Source organism: Perna viridis, chromosome 10 (assembly GCF_037379345.1).
Source record: "Perna viridis isolate PV_CMFRI_1.1 ecotype Kerala chromosome 10, ASM3737934v1, whole genome shotgun sequence".
Taxonomy (NCBI): domain Eukaryota; kingdom Metazoa; phylum Mollusca; class Bivalvia; order Mytilida; family Mytilidae; genus Perna; species Perna viridis.
This window is the reverse complement of record NC_142454.1, coordinates 33,811,019-33,828,583: the sequence shown is the minus strand read 5'-3', so window position 1 is coordinate 33,828,583 and position 17,565 is coordinate 33,811,019. Positions and strand designations below refer to the sequence as shown.

At 32.9% G+C, this 17,565-nt stretch overlaps 1 protein-coding gene across 1 annotated transcript; it reads right to left on the bottom strand.

The window, feature by feature from the left end:
- Positions 1-547: 547 nt before the first annotated feature.
- LOC148605510 (ubiquitin-conjugating enzyme E2-22 kDa-like) lies at positions 548-17,369 on the bottom strand. The gene is made up of 6 exons (XM_088549230.1): positions 17,183-17,369; positions 7,891-8,043; positions 6,975-7,057; positions 5,265-5,428; positions 4,631-4,695; positions 548-3,324 (listed from the first exon to the last, which is right to left on the bottom strand). Exons 1-6 carry the CDS (start codon positions 17,243-17,245, stop codon positions 3,253-3,255), a joined length of 600 nt encoding a protein of 199 aa, XP_088405356.1. The 5' UTR covers positions 17,246-17,369; the 3' UTR covers positions 548-3,252.
- Positions 17,370-17,565: the final 196 nt, after the last annotated feature.

Sequence of the window (17,565 nt, the reverse complement as noted above, 5' to 3'; positions counted from 1 at the left end):
ATCCTCATGCCAAATATATAAGCCTACACCAAAAGACTAAAAAGTTATAGCCTAGACATGATTTGTTATAAAGGGATTGATAGACAGACAGACTTGATCACACCTTTTGTAGTTGGGCCTTTATTATAGCATTAAAGTGCAAGTACATTCTTTTTTAACAAAACACTGGGAATTTTGGCCCAAGTTCTTATACTGATTTTAACCAAAATGTGATTTCAATTTTTGTGTTGTAAAGTAATTTCTTATCAATAAAGCAAAATTTAAATCCATTTTTTTTTCTCATTGTGATATTAAGTACTAGCAAATTTCATGTACAATCTATAAAATTTTTATCTCCAAAGTGCAACAACCAAATAAAAACTAAGAATAACTATGTGGTCTATAGCTGTTTCTGAAAAATAAATAAAAATGATTCCAGTGGGTTTTTGATAAGCATGAATCACCTCCTGTCTGATTTTTATGAAGACTGATACTTAAATACAATAATTTCCCAAGTCACAGTACAAAACAAAAAGTTGGAGTCTAATAAAAAACAAAGATCACACCATTACTGATAAAAAAATGTTTATTTGAGTTTATTTAACAACTTGTACCATGTACTCAGGTATTCCAAGCAAAAGTTTACAGATCTAACAAGCCTCATGTGATCAATATATACAACTACTGCAAAATAGTTCTTAATTAATCTTGTTTTTTTCTTGTCTTTTGTTAATATTGAAATGATTGGTTTGTTCTTCAGATATATAATGAAAAATCCATTGCTTAACTTCGACAAAATCAGAACTTTTTTTTTTCAGCTTTCTCTTTATGACATCATGACATTTGAATAAACAAATTACATGTACATTTGTATATGGCAGTTGTGACCTTGACCACAAAATACAAAGTTTAGCACAGTCACAGAAATAGAAGACAATTGATATTTCAGTGAATAATATATCCTAGGGTGAAAAGCATTAAAATCTTAAGTTCTTACCCAAAAGTGAACAGTTTTCAGTAGCTTTACAAACTGAATTGCATAAATTTGAAGACTGCTGTGTAACTTTTCATTCCCACGAGATCTACATTGCAAAACACAAAACTCGATTAACATGTAACAAAAGTCATTGTGTCAAAAGATATGAAGAATGAAAATGAGAAATCACGGATAAAGAAAATACTAGTATACCAAGTTTCCACTTCATAGTATTTCCCATAAGTTTCTATGTGATCAGCCATAATATCATATATTTTAATGTATTGACAAATAATTTAAAATCTATAAATAAAAAATACAGTCAATACAAACACTGACTTGACAATAAAGGAAAAGAAATCATGAACTTAAGAAAATTTAATATACATGTACTACACTTCCTCCATCAGATTAATGTTAAAAAATTAGTTTTTAGTTAAAATACAAATTTTTGAGGTAATCATCAGAAGTTCTTTGTTTCATTTTAACTTTAAAAAACAAATAAATAAATATTCCAGAGATATCTTAAAAAACACAAGATATTCTTATAGGACTTAAGAATGAAAAAATAAACTGATGCACTAAAGCACTTGATACCTGTTTTAATTTTTCTTGGTCTTTAAAATCATTATTGGAAAAACAAAAGTGATCTTCAACTTCTGCCAAAAAAAGTATTATATTTAAAAGCCTTTTTGAGATATTAAACAGAATATAGACAGATTAATTGGCAATGGTATACCAAAGTATATCTATCCAAAGAAGGATAAATATTAAACTTTTTTGAGATTACATTTGGTTTTTGTTCAGTTTTATGTGAGTAAAAACTGTTGCATAAATTATTTTGTACAAGTTGAATGCAAAAACCAACTGTCAGAGAAATATCTTCACAGTTTTTAAGAGACTGGTATTCATTCAAACATACAGTAAGTTGTTTTTAATGTCAATGATAAACTTCTACCCATACATGTCACATTTTAAAGATCACATGACTTAATCACATAAGTAGTAAATATGAGGTGATATTTATAGAGGGCAAGAGTAATGGGTTTTTAATTATCATGAATGGGTTATGGACTTTGGATCTTGAAAATTTCTCTTGTTTTATACTTCTGACACAAATTTTTGTTTAAGCTAAGTGCATTTATATAATGAATATACAGCAAGTAAACATACAAGCATAAAACTTTTAATACAAGAAACAAACTCATAAGATACACACACATACACAATCACTCCTTCCTTAATATTAACTTATACATGATTTGGGCAATTTTAACAATGACTCATAAAAATTTCACCTTACAGCAAAATATATATCAGAGAGAACTTTTCTTAAATCATACTTTCATTTTTCATTTAAAAAAAAATTGTTACAATTCATTTTCCTTTTTGTGTCATTGTATTGAACTTCCTTTACTTCAAGATTTTGACATAATTTTGAATTTAGTTATGATCAAATATTAAAAGTAAATATTCCAGCCTGCGGACGTAGCTATCCGAGAAAATGAATACAACTTCTTCTTTAGCTAACATATTTTGTATACTTAAAGTATGCCCTATTCTCATATCCGGATTTCAAATAACAGGTAGATTGCAGGTACATTACTTTGTATCCTCTAAAATATCATGGAATTACTTAAAAACAAATGGACAACTAGTGACAATTCAATTCGCCTTTACAAATACATACACAAACATGCCATCTCCTTTTCTTTGAACAAGAAGTTTTAATTGTTTCAACTATAGTTGAAAAGACAGTTTGGAGGAGAAACAATAACTTGTTCATCTTTAAACAATCACAACTCATGATAAAATATCAATTTAAGGAGGTAGACCTAGGGTAAGGGACATAACTCATGAAATCAGTGATATATTTGCATTATATATTTATTTTTAAGAAAACCTCTCAAGCTTTTGTTTGAAGCAGAATAAAATTAATCCAAGTTAATTAGATGCTTACATAGGATTGATGTAAAATGCCGAATACAAATATTCCAATGATTTATAAGAGATGTGTCCCTTACCTTAGGTCTACCTCCTTAACACAATCAAACATGTCACAAATAGACTGAAGCTTGTGACAAACACTCTAACAAGATAACCAGAGATCTACAATAAAACCGGTTTGTATGAATTAATGAACAATGAAAGATAGCAACACATATAAACTTCAGAAGTCTTTTTACTCTATCGGTTGCTGGTAAAGTACTCCTGCCCTCTATTGTAACAATATCACATGATGTAACATAAATAACAAAAGGATGCAGATTTTGTTAAATGTCTAAATCATCTGTGTATTAGCTCAGTAAATTCTCTGTTGCTCTCTCTATATCCCAGTTATGTGATGACAGAGCAACTCTTGCCTTACCCTACAAAGAAAACCAAATTTATGTCATAAAACATTTCTTGTTGTCATTTTTTCTTAATGAATTTGTAAGCATAAAATAAGGGATTTTAAAAACAAAGGCATCATATTACAGCAAATAAGAAGCAAATGAAAGGATTATTGGTATATAATCCTACTAAATTAGATGAGCAATACATGTAAAATGAACTGTTTGTCAATTTGTTTAAGAGTAATCAAGGGAACCAAGGTTATAGCGGTGATCAAAAGAATGTAATCCAGGAAGAAAGACCCGACATGGAAAACAGACATACACAACAAAGAACATAAAGTAACTAAATTCATACATACAAAGTAACAAAAGCAAATGAGCAAATCGGACTCCACTAAAAATTGGGAGCATGGACCAGGTGCACCGGTAGGGTAAGCATCCTCTGCTTTTCTAGAAACACCCGCCGAGTTGCTCATAAAAAGTCAAGTTCGGGGTAGACAAATGAGGAAAGGAAAACTATGACCCGTTAAATAAATCAGTTTTCATGGTGCTGATGAATACACCATAACAATCCACAAGTTCATGATGACGACCATAAAACTACTATAGTGATGACTTCAATCTTGTAGCAACATAACCCTGTTCCAGAAGCCTATTTGTTAAGAGTTCTATCACGATACAAAAAGTATCGTCGTCTTACCTGAACTCACACTTCCGGTAAAATCGTAATTTTGGTTATAAGAATAGCCCGGTTATTTGCATAATTTTTGCTGGCAAATAGGCTATGCAAAATAAGCGGAATCCACTGTAATAATCTTGAATTGAGGGTCTCCATTAGATCTTTCTAATTTTTCAGGATCCACTACAGGAGTAACAAGTGCTGTGGTACATTTTGCAGATCCAGCTATGTAACGTTGTTTGTATGGATTCTTGTGGAGTTTAGGAATCCAGTACATAGACGGTAAATCACAATCATCATCGGTAGAGAGACCAATAGAGGACAGCACAGATTTATGGTTATCCACTATCTCTTCTTTTGACAGTGAGTGACAGTATAAGTCTTATCACTGCTATATTTTTCTTGTCTACCTTTTATCGTAAACATTCATGTAATATGTTTTGCAGACAAAAACAATGTTGTTTTGGGCTTTGTCTGCTGGAACAACAACATATCAATCATGTATAGCTGGCAATGTTTTTGCTACATCAGGGTCTTTGATATAACTGATATAGCATTGGCACTAAAGGTGTTTTAGAAGAGTCTTACAGTTCATCTTACAGTAACCCTTCACTCAAAAGTATCTTGAATATATCCACTGCCCAGTTAAGCTCAACTTACCTCATCAAATCCCATTCCCATAACTTGTGTAATTTTATTTTCTAAGTCTTGTTCTCGATGAGGACCTAAAATAACAAACTACAAATGAATATCTTTAATATGTGATTTTTATTAAAACAGTGAATGTGGATTTCAGATTTTTCAAAGTACATGTACACCATATTTTGCCTTTAACAATTGATAGGGCAAGTCAAAGCAAAATTAAATATGCGATAAAAGTCAAATAAACCAATGTTATTCACTACATTAAATGCAAAAAAACATAGATCCCCTTTCAAGTCTGGAGAGGTTTTAATTTTTCATCATCGAGATGGTTAAACTGAAGACTTTCATGAGATATCCAGGTTGGTGACTTAGATTGCATTCATTTATGTGGTTTGTTGAAGTCGAACTACAGATGCATGTCAATTATTAGTCTGTTTCATAAGTGATTTTTTACAAATGAACCAGAAGTACCATAAGTGAAAGTTTGATCATACCATTCAATGGGAAATAAGCCTGCTTAATAAATAGCCTCTTATGCAATTTGAAATATAGTGGAAAACCTTTAGTAAAAATCCACATCTGGTCTTTGAAGTCACCTACAAAATTAATTATATCACTGGCTGACTATGGGGGAAAAAGTAACACAAACCACCAGCATATATATTTGTCCAATGACGAGCTGTTTTAGCAAAAATTTCAGGACATTCTTTATATTGTTTGGCTACAACTGCATCTTGTGGATCATCAGGTTCAGCCGCCGCTAATAAAGCTTGTAAAGACAATAAAACTGTTCGTAATGTCATAGCAGCAGCCCTGTAAACAAACAAAGGTTTTATTACATCTGGCATCATTCATTTATTATTTGTAAGAATTTTCACATCCTCAAAAAATTTACTTTCTTAGGCAACATTCAACATGAATAGAATTGCACTGACTATGGTCATAAAATTACATATAAAAGTATTTCATGAATAACCCCTTCAACTTTTCCTCATGTTCAAATATTATCCCTAAGATATTAAATTGCAATGATACAGACATACTGCGTAAGTATGAAAATAGCTATTTTATAAAGAGATCCGTTGCCACAAATCATGACTGATGATCATAAATTACTGTTTACTGGCTTGATTAAAGTGTTGTCAGTATACTCTAATAGCAACCACCACAATCTACAACTGATGTCTCCAAATCTTCAAATAAAACACATTTATCTCCAAATTTTACAGTCTGTATCATCAATTTTTTTCTGTTTTGATATATATTGACTTTATTTGAGCATTGTCTATTTTTAAAAGTCTGGCAACGATAAAATTATATAACATGTAACATAGTACATGTTTTAAGATATATTGAATTTATTTTACAATTGTTTCATTTTCATATGGAATAAAAAAAATTATATGTGTTTATTTATTACTATTATCTAACCAAGTATTTGGTTCATTTACAATCATCAGGGTCTAAGAATTATATTTCGTGATGGAATGAATAAGTGCCTGAGTTACATATGTATACATATGTATTGTGTGCTCAAAGTCATTATTAAGCATTATACAAGTTTGAACAGATCAGGGATGAGGTTACTACTGTATTTGAGGTCATTCCCCTCTTGGTGGCTCAATTCCCCTGACTGGGGAAAATTCCCAAATTTGTGAAAAAATCTTAAAATCAAGATTCTTTTTCATGTCCAATCTGCATTATACTAAAACTGAAGTTAATATCACCAAGCACATAGTATTTTGAAAGTGAAAGTTGAAATGAAACATACCAAAACAATGAGACCGAGAGACAGATATAGACAATTATTTATCAATGAATATGACTGCTTCACCTTATTTTTCTTATTCAAGGTATATCAAATATGCCTAGCCCAAGTTAATGATTGAACTTTTCATCACATTTTCAATTGAGGCAATGAGGGAGTCCAGCCCATTTGGGAACTACAACTTTTAATCTTATGGTACTTTTCCTATGAATTTACGTGAAAAGATCATTGAGGCAGATTTAAGGGATATATTTTCTGGAGGATGATTTTATATTGGGTGTAATTTTGCATGTCTTGGGGGAGTGTTCATTGCAATGATTTAACACATCAAAATTGAATTAGTAAGTATTAATGTGTACAGTCTTGACAATTCACAATTTGCAGTATAAGTCCCAATGGTTGTGATGGGGGACCTACTCGTAAATGGTCAAAATCATACCTGTACATGATATTCACTGATATGGCTTCACATAAAACAATACATATCTTTTTATACCATATAGTACATATATAGATGACACAGTAAAACATTTACTTGGGTTTTGTTTGTTTGACAGAAGTCACACTAATAGCTCTATGAACTTAACTTACCACTGATCTTTTAAGATGTCTAAACAGATAGCTCCAGTAACTGAACTAATATTTGGATGCCATATTCTGGTTGTGAATTTTACCTGAAAGACAAATTAGAAAAGATTTGAACAAAGAAATTAAAATTGGAAAACTTAAATCCTTTCACACTATGATTTTAATGTTGACACAGGTATTTTTATTCAGAATAAACTATCAAAAGTTCCTCTTCTAGTCTCGACCTAAGTCTAAGTGGGGAAATAAATTATCTTGCTGGCTGTGGCTTCCATGAGTAAAGATTATTAAAATTCTGGTATAGAGAGCCAGCCCTGTGATTCACAAGATTCTTATAAACTTCATTCAACCAAAATTCCTTTAATTGATAATTTGAAGGTGGATGGAAGTTGCACTTTAGGAAATCATTTCATATAATTGCAATAAACTTTACCAAAAAAATCTATTATATCCCCAAGTTACATCTATCCCTCTGAAAGTCAAATTTGATCAATATTTAAAGTTTGAAAAAAGATCCTTCAATTACTTTTGAAGTTACCATCTTGAAACTGATAGGACTGTCTGATAGATAAGCTGACGCAATTTTTTTTTTGGAGGGTGCCACATAATACAAATGTACCTTGCAACTCTTGTGGCAGGGTATAAAAATCTTCTATCTAAGAATCATGCAGTGATAATTGTCTCATTAACATTTTCAAACATCTCTATTCAGCTAAATATATGAACCAAATTAAAGAGTTTGGTACAATCAAATATTCATACAGTAGTGGGGAAAAATCATTTGCTTCTATGCTAGAGGAGTTCAAAATGCACATGTACAATGGCCTATGGAAGAAGATACAATAATAGATATGCCTCATACTTTGTTGACAGGTATACATTAAAAACTTTAAATGAATAACTATAAGAAGAGAATACCTACCTTTGGTGGGTTAAAGGGATAGGTTTCTGGTATTTTTATTTCCAATTTAAATGTTCCTCCAGCATATGGTGTGTCTGGAGGGCCAGCAATGGTTCCCTCTAATTCATTATACATATCATTCTTTAAAGCTACCTTTATTTTGCATCGTTCAACCTAAAAATAAAAAGATGCTGTTCAGAAGGTTGTAAATTTCAATTATTTCTATAATTATGCAAATTTTCCTCAGTATAGGAAATGTTTAAGGCTAGCCTCATTTTAAATGGGACAGCGAAATATATTAGAGCCAGAATAAGCAAGTCTAGAAATGCATTCTGCCAACTGCAATCCATATGGAGAAGTGGGTCAATCAGAATGAACACAAAGCTCAAAATATACAATAGTAATATGAAGTCTGTGTTACTTTATGGGGCTGAATGCTGGAGAATAATACACACTGACATGAAAAAAAACTCTCCTCATTCCACAACACCTAGCTCAAATATCAAATAAAGAACTATACCTTCAGACCAAGCAGTGCTACATGGAAAAAGAGATAAAAAAAAGGAGGTGGCATTGGATTGGGCATGTTTTAAAAGAAGAGAAAATACCCCTAAGATTGCACTAAGATGGACACCTGATGAGAAGCGAAAAAGAGGACGCCTGAATGAGACATGGCAAAGGATGGTCGAACAGGAGATGAAAGATATATGGAAAACCTGGAGGGAAACAGAGAAGAAAGCAAATGATAGGCAGTTGTGGCGTCGGCTGGTTGAGGCCTTATGTGCTGATGGGCATTAAGAGGATAAATAGATAGATAGATCATTAAAAATAAAATTGCATGTATAAGATTTTTGCTTCATCTGTAATTAGAAAGATATTCACATGAATTTCTTGAAAATAATTCCTAATAAGTGCAAAGCCACAATTCCTAACCATGAATTTAAAAATGTGTGACATTTGTAAAATAAAATAGTTTAGGGATATTACAGAATAATGTTCCAAACTCAAGGGACATAACAAAGCATAGATTAGGAAACTGTGAGTTAAGCTCACTTGGTGATACCCCAGCTTCCCTCCCAAGGAACTATAGAAGAAACGCAAAAAGTCATTCAGATGGAAAAACAAAATTGGAGGTGCACGATCATGTGATAAGGAACTTGTGAAAGTTTCATCCAATTCCATTCAGATTAGAGGATGGGCCACTTGGATTGACCAATAACCAACTCCATTTTTTGCATTAGGAAACCCCTATAAGTCATATCTATAAAAAAAAAAATCAAGTATTAATGGAACATTCAGTGATACATGGCTGTGTAATGGTGAAAAGCTCAAAAACTACATTTTCGATTTTGCTGAAAATTGAACTTGACCTGTATTTCATGGTACTAAACAACTGTGCTAAGTAAAAAAAAATTCAATGATCTGTTTTCAAGTTATGATCAGGAAATTTTCAGGGACAGACAGACAGACATGTAACTTTTCGTAGGGTATCACATAATACCTCACTCAAATGACTAAACATATTTAGTGTGGTCAGCATTCAGTGACAATATTGTGCAGGCTCAGTTTAAGGGGTAAGTTGAAACCTTTGAGGGCAGGTTGAGTTTTAATGGTACATGTACATGTACTTGCCAATTTGCTGGGCTTTAAACAAATGCAGTGAAAAAAAAAATCCAAACACTGCTCAACATACATTTTTCAAATGGCCAAGTAGAACACTGCTATCAATGATGTTCACTGGTATATTAAGAATAATAAGGATTTCAAAGGGTTGTGAAATCTAATAATAGAACAAAAGAAGAATAAATGAAAGCTTTAAGGGTTGCAGCATGATACGACCACATTGGTTGAACCCAGAACAGATAGGGTAAGTGTGAGCACAGTATCAGTTTCTAATACACTTAAGCATAGGGACTAACAATTCATTATTGACAACAACTGGTTTGGATACTATACTGCACAAAATTTGAAATTCAAATAAAAATTTTCAAAATCAGACAAAAAATAAAAAGTCTATTTTTTTGGGTTGTGGTTCCTTTAACCCTTTTAACTTGAAACCACAGAGATATCTGAAATCAGATTGAAAAATGCAAGCAGGGATTTTCATAAGGAATCAAAAAAAAATTTTTTAAATCGGACCCAAAAAAAGTCAATTTTATGGAGTGGCCCATATTGGCCCGTAATTCTAAATCAGTAAGAACCTTCCTTAAGGGGTTAATAAAATGATATCAAAGTTTCATAATAACTGGTCAACCACATCTAAAGTTATCACACAGAAACATGTTCAAAGGCAATGCCGATGACAATGATGAGGATGACTGCACCATAACATTATACGACCACAAATTTTGTGTGGTCACATAAAAAAATGGGTTAGAGAGCTTATCTTATAGATATATATGTACAATGTAAGCATTTAAAATTTTGGCCAGAAAAGAATTTCTCTAGATTTATCTTAATAGGTTATGTTTTAGTAGGCTTTATCTGTTAAATCCACTAAAGAAATAATAAAGATTTCATAAAAAAATTCTCAAATAACATTTTAAGGTGTGTTTAATGAAATTATGAAAAGAAAAGGGGCATTACTGGGCAAAAAATAATTATGCTATGAAATGGATAAAATCGGAGTCCGAAAATTTGACAAAAATGACAGAACATGATCAGCGAACATCCTTATGCATTACATGTATTTCCACTAACACCTCACAAAATTCTAGAATTAAAAGAAAAAACAAAATACACATGTAATGAGTAAGGTCACTCACATTTTTTTTTATAATAGCTAATAAGTAGTGAAGCTTGCCCTAAATACAAATGTATGTATAGAAATTTGTCTAAAACCTCATAAGAAACTTTTGTCAAAGCAAAATGCTTCATTGTGATTTATTGAAAACATTATAAAATGGTACATGTTAATTGATCAGAACAACTCAGACATTTTTAAATAAAGCTCTTTACTGTTAAAGTGATCATAAAATACCCAGCATTCTATGCCAAACTCTGAATAAACGATTTCAAACTTTGGGGAAAACTCATAAATTTAGATGTTTCCCCATTTCCAGTTCAGATTATTTGGGGTAAAATGGTAGGTCACACAGAAGAGCAAGGGAGATTTTCATGCCGGAAATCGTTTTGTATAGATTAAATGTAAAAAATAGATTCTTAAAGCTTAACAATGTTCTTACTTTCTACAGATGGAAAATTGGCATTGATTATGATCTTTCTGGAAGGCCAACAATGTTTCAGACGAAAGTTTTCCTATATGAATATGTTTTCTTTGGGAAGGTGAATCCCAGAAGAACTTGTGGGGTCCTACCCTTTTTCCTGGTTGAACGCCAGTTTGAACACTACATTCATTACTTTTAGTGTCTACAGTACTACATATGTAGTTATCATTTCCTATGTCATACAAAACCATATCTTATTGCAATTATGCATGTCATACTTATCAAACTGTGTCAAGTAAACTCCGCATCTCTTTTTTTATTTGAAAATAAACTTATTCTGTTTGCTGGCATAACTCCATGTATAATGTATGTGTATTTAGTTACTTAACTTTAATACTAATAGGTTTACGCCATTTTCATTTTCAAATGTGTTGTTTAGTGTTTACTGGCTTCATGTCATAACTACTTGTGATATTCATTTTGTGACAAAAGTAAAAAAAACTAAACCAACAATGCCAGGAGACATAACCCAAACAAGACAAATAAAAGAGCAACAAGACTGGCAAACAGACAGACAAAGGGAAAGACATACAATCAAAGAGCAATGATTTAACAAATATTTTAATATATAATACAAGAAAGCACTATAAAATAAAAATAAATAACTGATGAAAAGATGATAAATATGATATACATTTGCAAGCTGATACTCTGCAAAGTATGTAACATCTCTGCAGGCCTGACCAGCTGCAAGGGCTACTCTGTGTGTGATGCAGTGAATCTGGATCAAGCAGAGGTTGTTTCTCTGTCTGAGTAGTGCACCAACACATGCATCATCTAAAGTTGACAGCTTCTTTGGTGGTATGTCTTTGCTTTTGAGTAAACTGTCAATTGCAGTCACTATAGTCTCTGTTCTACCATCTACTACTGACATCATGTCTAAGAAGTGGATGACTGGGGTGTTGTTCTCTGTGAGGCATTTGATGTAAATTCACAGCTTCTTATTGACTGTTATATCAGTGGTCTTGTCAAGGATGATACCAATCTGCTTCTTGTAGCTGATGTCTCTCAGTATGCTGTCTTCTACTGCCTGATTACAGAAATCAATCATGTCTGTCTGTGAACCATGACTGTTATAGAAGTTGGCTGGTTCTTGTAGGTCTGGACATCTGTTGAGTCTCTGAAGCTGTAGTAGTGGAGTGTGCATATGTATTGATAGGTTAAACTTCCATGATGAAATACATTGTTCTCAGCTGGGCCTCTTTGCATGGGTGGGAACTAGTCTGTTCTAGGGTTGGTTGATGGTTCTGTGGCTGTCTAGCAATGCTGACTAACTTGTGTTCTGGATGACTCTCCTGTCTGACCCATGTTGATCTCTGTAGATTTGTAGTAACATTGACTAGAGCATTAGACCTCTTTCCATCTCTGCACCAACTGCAATAACCCTGGTCTGCTTCTTGTTCTTTCTTTCTTTGGTTTTGTAGGAGTGGAAGTTGGAGTAGTTGTTGGTGTAGTAGGTGGTGTCAGTGTGTCAGTCTGGAAACACTGGCGCTTGCTTGAACTTTCTGTAGCGGTTGGTTCTGTCTCTTGAAACTTTCATTTGAAGAAAGACCGCAATCTTTGTTGACTCACGGTGAGACTGATACCAACAATGACATAACTAGTCTTTTTAAAGAACCCCCAAAAATTTTATTGGTTAATGTGGAAACAAAAAACAAAAAAGTTGTTGGTCACATCAGTGACTTCAAAGCCAGTTCAAGATCATGTGAATTCTGGTATTGTGACCTAATACAATTGATAAACAAACAACTTTCTGCTTTGTTGATTTATATGTATGGCTTCAATTTCCTGTTTTTTTTTCAATCCGCAGTGTTCTAGGATTCCAATTTCCCGCTACCCGGGGCAAGTGAAGCTTGGGTCAGGGAAAGTTAGGTACTTAGTTACACTTTCCCATGGCAAGTTGAAAACTTCATATGCTGTAAGGATTTGTTTTGTTAGGAAAGCAGTCATTAACTGTGGGAAAGTTGATTTTATATGGATTTTTCCCGAGGAAACCTCAATTTCTGAAAAATCCTAGAACACTGAACCCTGAATGCATCTGAATATTAAAATATAAATAAAAAAACTTCAAGTAAGACACATCTTATACTCCAGTACATATAATTAAAAGAAAGACAAAATAATGCAACTGTCCTTTCCTCAAATAATTTTAAACTGGACTTAAAAAATTAGATGTAACATTTTGGTTTCTCTTATAACTGTTATAATATTTTAATAGAATCTGATTTGAATGGATGATAAATGAAAGCTTATGGATTTCTCCATGGTGAAATTTACAATTATTTTCTTTTAAAACTTCAAGTTGTGCAATCAATAGACTGTTTTGTATTGTAATTGCTGATAACTAATGTATAAGCATCTACCACTTAGACTGACCCCAAGCTGTCACTATATCTAATTCCAATGCATTATTCACAGTTAAACGTAAAGGAAACTAATAATCCCCAACTTAATTGAATCTTAATTGCTGATAATTAGTGTATAAAAATAAACATCTACCAACTAGACTGACCCCACACCATGTCTAGATAAAGTTCTGTGTATTATTCAAGTTAAACGTAAAACAAACAGCAAAGAAAATCGCCAAACGCATAGTAAAATTGCGACATTTAAAACATTTTAATAAAAAAAAAAGACATAACCTGCAGTTTCAACTTCACAATTATTATTATTTTGTCATCTTTGAACCCCTCTTTATAATAAAATTTCAAGTGATCTTTATTTCTCATTTCGGTTATGGAATGGATCATGTGGAGTCATCGTGTCACAAAAGTACAATGATGTACAAGTACCAAAAACTTCTGTTCTTAACGGATTTACTCATTTTGAAATATTTTGACACAACTTTACATCAAATAGTTCGAAACTTTTTTTTGCAAAAAAATATCGTATGATGAACATCACGTATAAATAAATGTAAACTTCTGTTACACATGTCTGGTTGTCAAAAAATGTTGGACACACAAAGTATTTCCACTATTTTTGGGACAGTTTTTAAAAAAAAATCCTGGTATTAGGACACAGCTGATATTGTTAGCAGGGTTTTAGCTAGGATTTTGAGGGCTTTAGTCACTTTTGCATAAAGCACGAATGACATATTATGGGCAGCAGAATTTTGTAAATAGTCAATAGTACTATAAACTAAAGACATAAACACGCTTAATATATTTATTTTAATTTTACAGATACAGACATAACAATAAATGTTACAAAATAATTGTTATTTTCTATAAGAAAACGTGTGTTACATAATTAAATAAAATAGTTAATATTAGAAAAATAGATTTTTTACATCATGACAAAAGCTTTGAAGCATTCAGTTTAGAAATAGCTACTATCTGACAAAAGCTTCTATTATCATGATTATGGTATGACCAGACAAATACCACACCTCAAAAGCCCTCTCCAACCTACAACTCCTCAAATCAGAAGGATGGAGACAGATCTTTAGAAGAGAATTGACTGATGAAACCGTGAGCTTGTTCCTAAGATAGGTCTTGATCAGATTGTACCTATTAAATCCCCTATCACAGTCACTAGAAATAAAGCAGAAACTAAAGAGAAAGAAAGGAGCTTGGCCACATTGCCTTAGTCAACTGTAGAATTTTGAACTCTTTAAGCGGTTGCTCCATGATGTCTTACTGCTGCCATACTGGGTGGTAATTTTTTAGTAACTTCTGACCCTGAATCATGAGTCAAATTGAAGCAGTTCGTAATCATTGTGATTTCCTTTCAAGAAGAAAAGGGAATCTTAAAATAAATATTTATCGTAGATTCATGCTTCCTAACTGTCCGATATTGCATTAAAATTAATTGAAATCCACTAGATGACGGGAGTAAATAACGGTCAGCTTCCACTATAGATCGAAATCGTTCAACACGACTAATCATTGAAATAAGGATACAAATGCATATATATCTTTTAAACATACTTAAAATCAAAAATGATTTGAGTAAAATCGAAGCTTTTATTGGTGGTCGAAAACAACCAGCTGAAGACGAGTGAGAACCCTGGGATTATCTTTTTTGTTCTTAATGATCAAAAGATTGATAAATTGTTGTTACTTTACAGGATTATAAACGATGCACATATCAGGGATCCCAGGTTAACAACAATAGAATGTATTGCAAACCTGGTTGACCAGGTAATTACCAAACGTAGGGTAACAAACTTGTCAAAGCGTAAGGGTAGGTGATATTATGTAACTTTCAATTGACAGTTTTTAACAACATTTATATTTAAGGTGACGAAAATTTATCTTAAAAACTTTTTGAATGGAATTTTTTTTTATACACATTTCAAATTTTAAGTGACAAAAACGATCTAAAATATTTTCGTCATTAATGAAATCCTTTCGTTAATCCCCCGTGCAGGTCCGGGTGTAACAAGAATAGGCCTGCAGCAGCGCTAAGCTTGTCGTAAAAGGCGACTAAATAGTGCTCAGAACCCTAGCCAGGTGCTAGGGCGCTCTGCCCACAGACCAACTGGGATGTGTGCCCCAGGTGGTGGAATGGGGTACCCCTGGCATGTTACATGCTGGGGTTGTCAGGCTATAATACTGAAAACCTGACCGCAAACCATAGTGGTGCACCGTGTTGGGAAGATGCCACGTTCCTCGCACGTTAAAGAACCCTACTGTGGTATTCTCCCAGAGTAGGAACCATAGGGCTCCGCCACAGGAGGCTGAATTGCCCGACCCTACCCACCTCTCCCTATTTCCAGTGGCTATCAATATTTGTCGACCCCATTGTCCTTGTGTCCCATCTCTTTTTCATTTCATCATTGCATGTTCATTTTATCATTAATTTCATGTTCATCGTCTGAATATAGCTGAAATATTGCTGCTCAGACGTTAAATCCCAACAAACAAACAAACAAACTTTCGTTAATGGCGAAAATGACGAGTGCTATCTAAATCACTGTGAGAGTATGCGTCCCGCAGATGCACAATGTTTTAGCATGACGCTTCCATGATGTGTGAATATGTCTTATCAAGAACGCTGCTTTGGTACCCTGTTTTTTCAGGTGAAAAACAATTCTTGAATTGGATCTATGAACAAAGTTATGAGTATTTAAATCTGAGATACTGAGTGGGATAATTTGAGGTTAAAAATTGCGAAATGGTCTTAATAAGTGAGCGAATCTTGATCTTAAATGTAAAGAAGCTCCTCTAAATTTTTTTCATAAACCTCCTCAAAGCAAAAAAATAAATCTCCATTTATTAAAGTTTTGAAATGTAGTCAAAACATCCACTAGACCAAACGTTTTTTAAGACCCACCGTCATGTGATCAAAACTCCTAACTGAAGATATTCAATCCACTTTACCAGACACACAGATTTGACTCATCCTGCATTTAAATTATTTGTTTATTTATTCCATTTTTATTATTTTTATTTTTTAGGCAGCTCCTACCTACCACAGTACAAGGGTGAAAGTACATCAGTGTTTACTTTATTACAAACGTGCAACTGAAAAGTGCATATAAGAAGTTCCACATCAAAGACAAAGTGACCTTTTTGAAGATTGAAGAAGTACTCAGACATTTTAAGGAAATCTACATCTGGTTGTGGTAAAACAAGGCATTCTTCACTGATTTTGGAACTGTTTGAATCATAAAAATTACAATTATATGGAATATCCTTTTTGGGCCCCCACATATGAAATTATCTTAAATCAAATTTAGCAAAAATGGTAAATGACAAAAAATCCATTCTCATAAAAGGGAACTTACTAAATGTTATGCCCCCACTTGAGGCAAATGCCTTTCTCATATAAAATCGGACAATGAAAACAGCAACACCTCTCTACGGAAATTAATCATATCAGTTACCAGGGCAATTTCATGTATGTCAAGATCATCATTATAGACAGCTATTCAAACTTAAAACATGGGTGTTACGTGGTAATAAAGGGGTGAACACTGCCTACATAAAGTAGGACAGAGCTCTACCCAGAGAGCCTTAAAAATCTCATAGTACCCTAGCTATTTAAAATCGGTATAAAATCTGGCCAGTTCATTTTGGTATAAAATCGCAATCTATACATGTAACTCTTTCTCTTAGAAAAAAATGTGCTTTTTATACCTCTTCACTTTTAACCACTTCTTTGAATTCTCTCTGGATACGGGCAGCTGCAATATTTGCCATATTAACTGGAAGGTGTCTATTTCATAAATATTTCTGATCTTATTAGTAAAAGCAAAGTTTTCAGAAGGATGAGTAACTTCGCTAGTGTTTTCAACTTCAGTGCTGGACTATCCCGGATGTATCAAACTGCTAGGAACGCATCAAATGTTTTGTCAAAAAAATTGTGTGAAATTTTCGATCGGTTTGATTTTAAAACAATGATTTTATTTTCGTTTTGATCAACTTAATAAGCAAATCTGAAGAGTAGTTTCATTTTTGTAAATTAAAATGGGGTCAATTGAGGTCAATAAGGGGTCAAGGTCGTGCCATTCTAATTCAGA

Coding starts and splice junctions, on each gene's coding strand:
- LOC148605510 (XM_088549230.1), bottom strand. CDS start 17,245: ATGGCAAATATTGCAGCTGCCCGTATCCAGAGAGAATTCAAAGAAGTG. Junction 7,058..7,890: donor ATCCCTTTAACCCACCAAAG/GTAGGTATTCTC, acceptor TTTGTCTTTCAG/GTAAAATTCACAACCAGAAT. Junction 3,325..4,630: donor TGGGAATGGGATTTGATGAG/GTAAGTTGAGCT, acceptor TTTTCTTTGTAG/GGTAAGGCAAGAGTTGCTCT.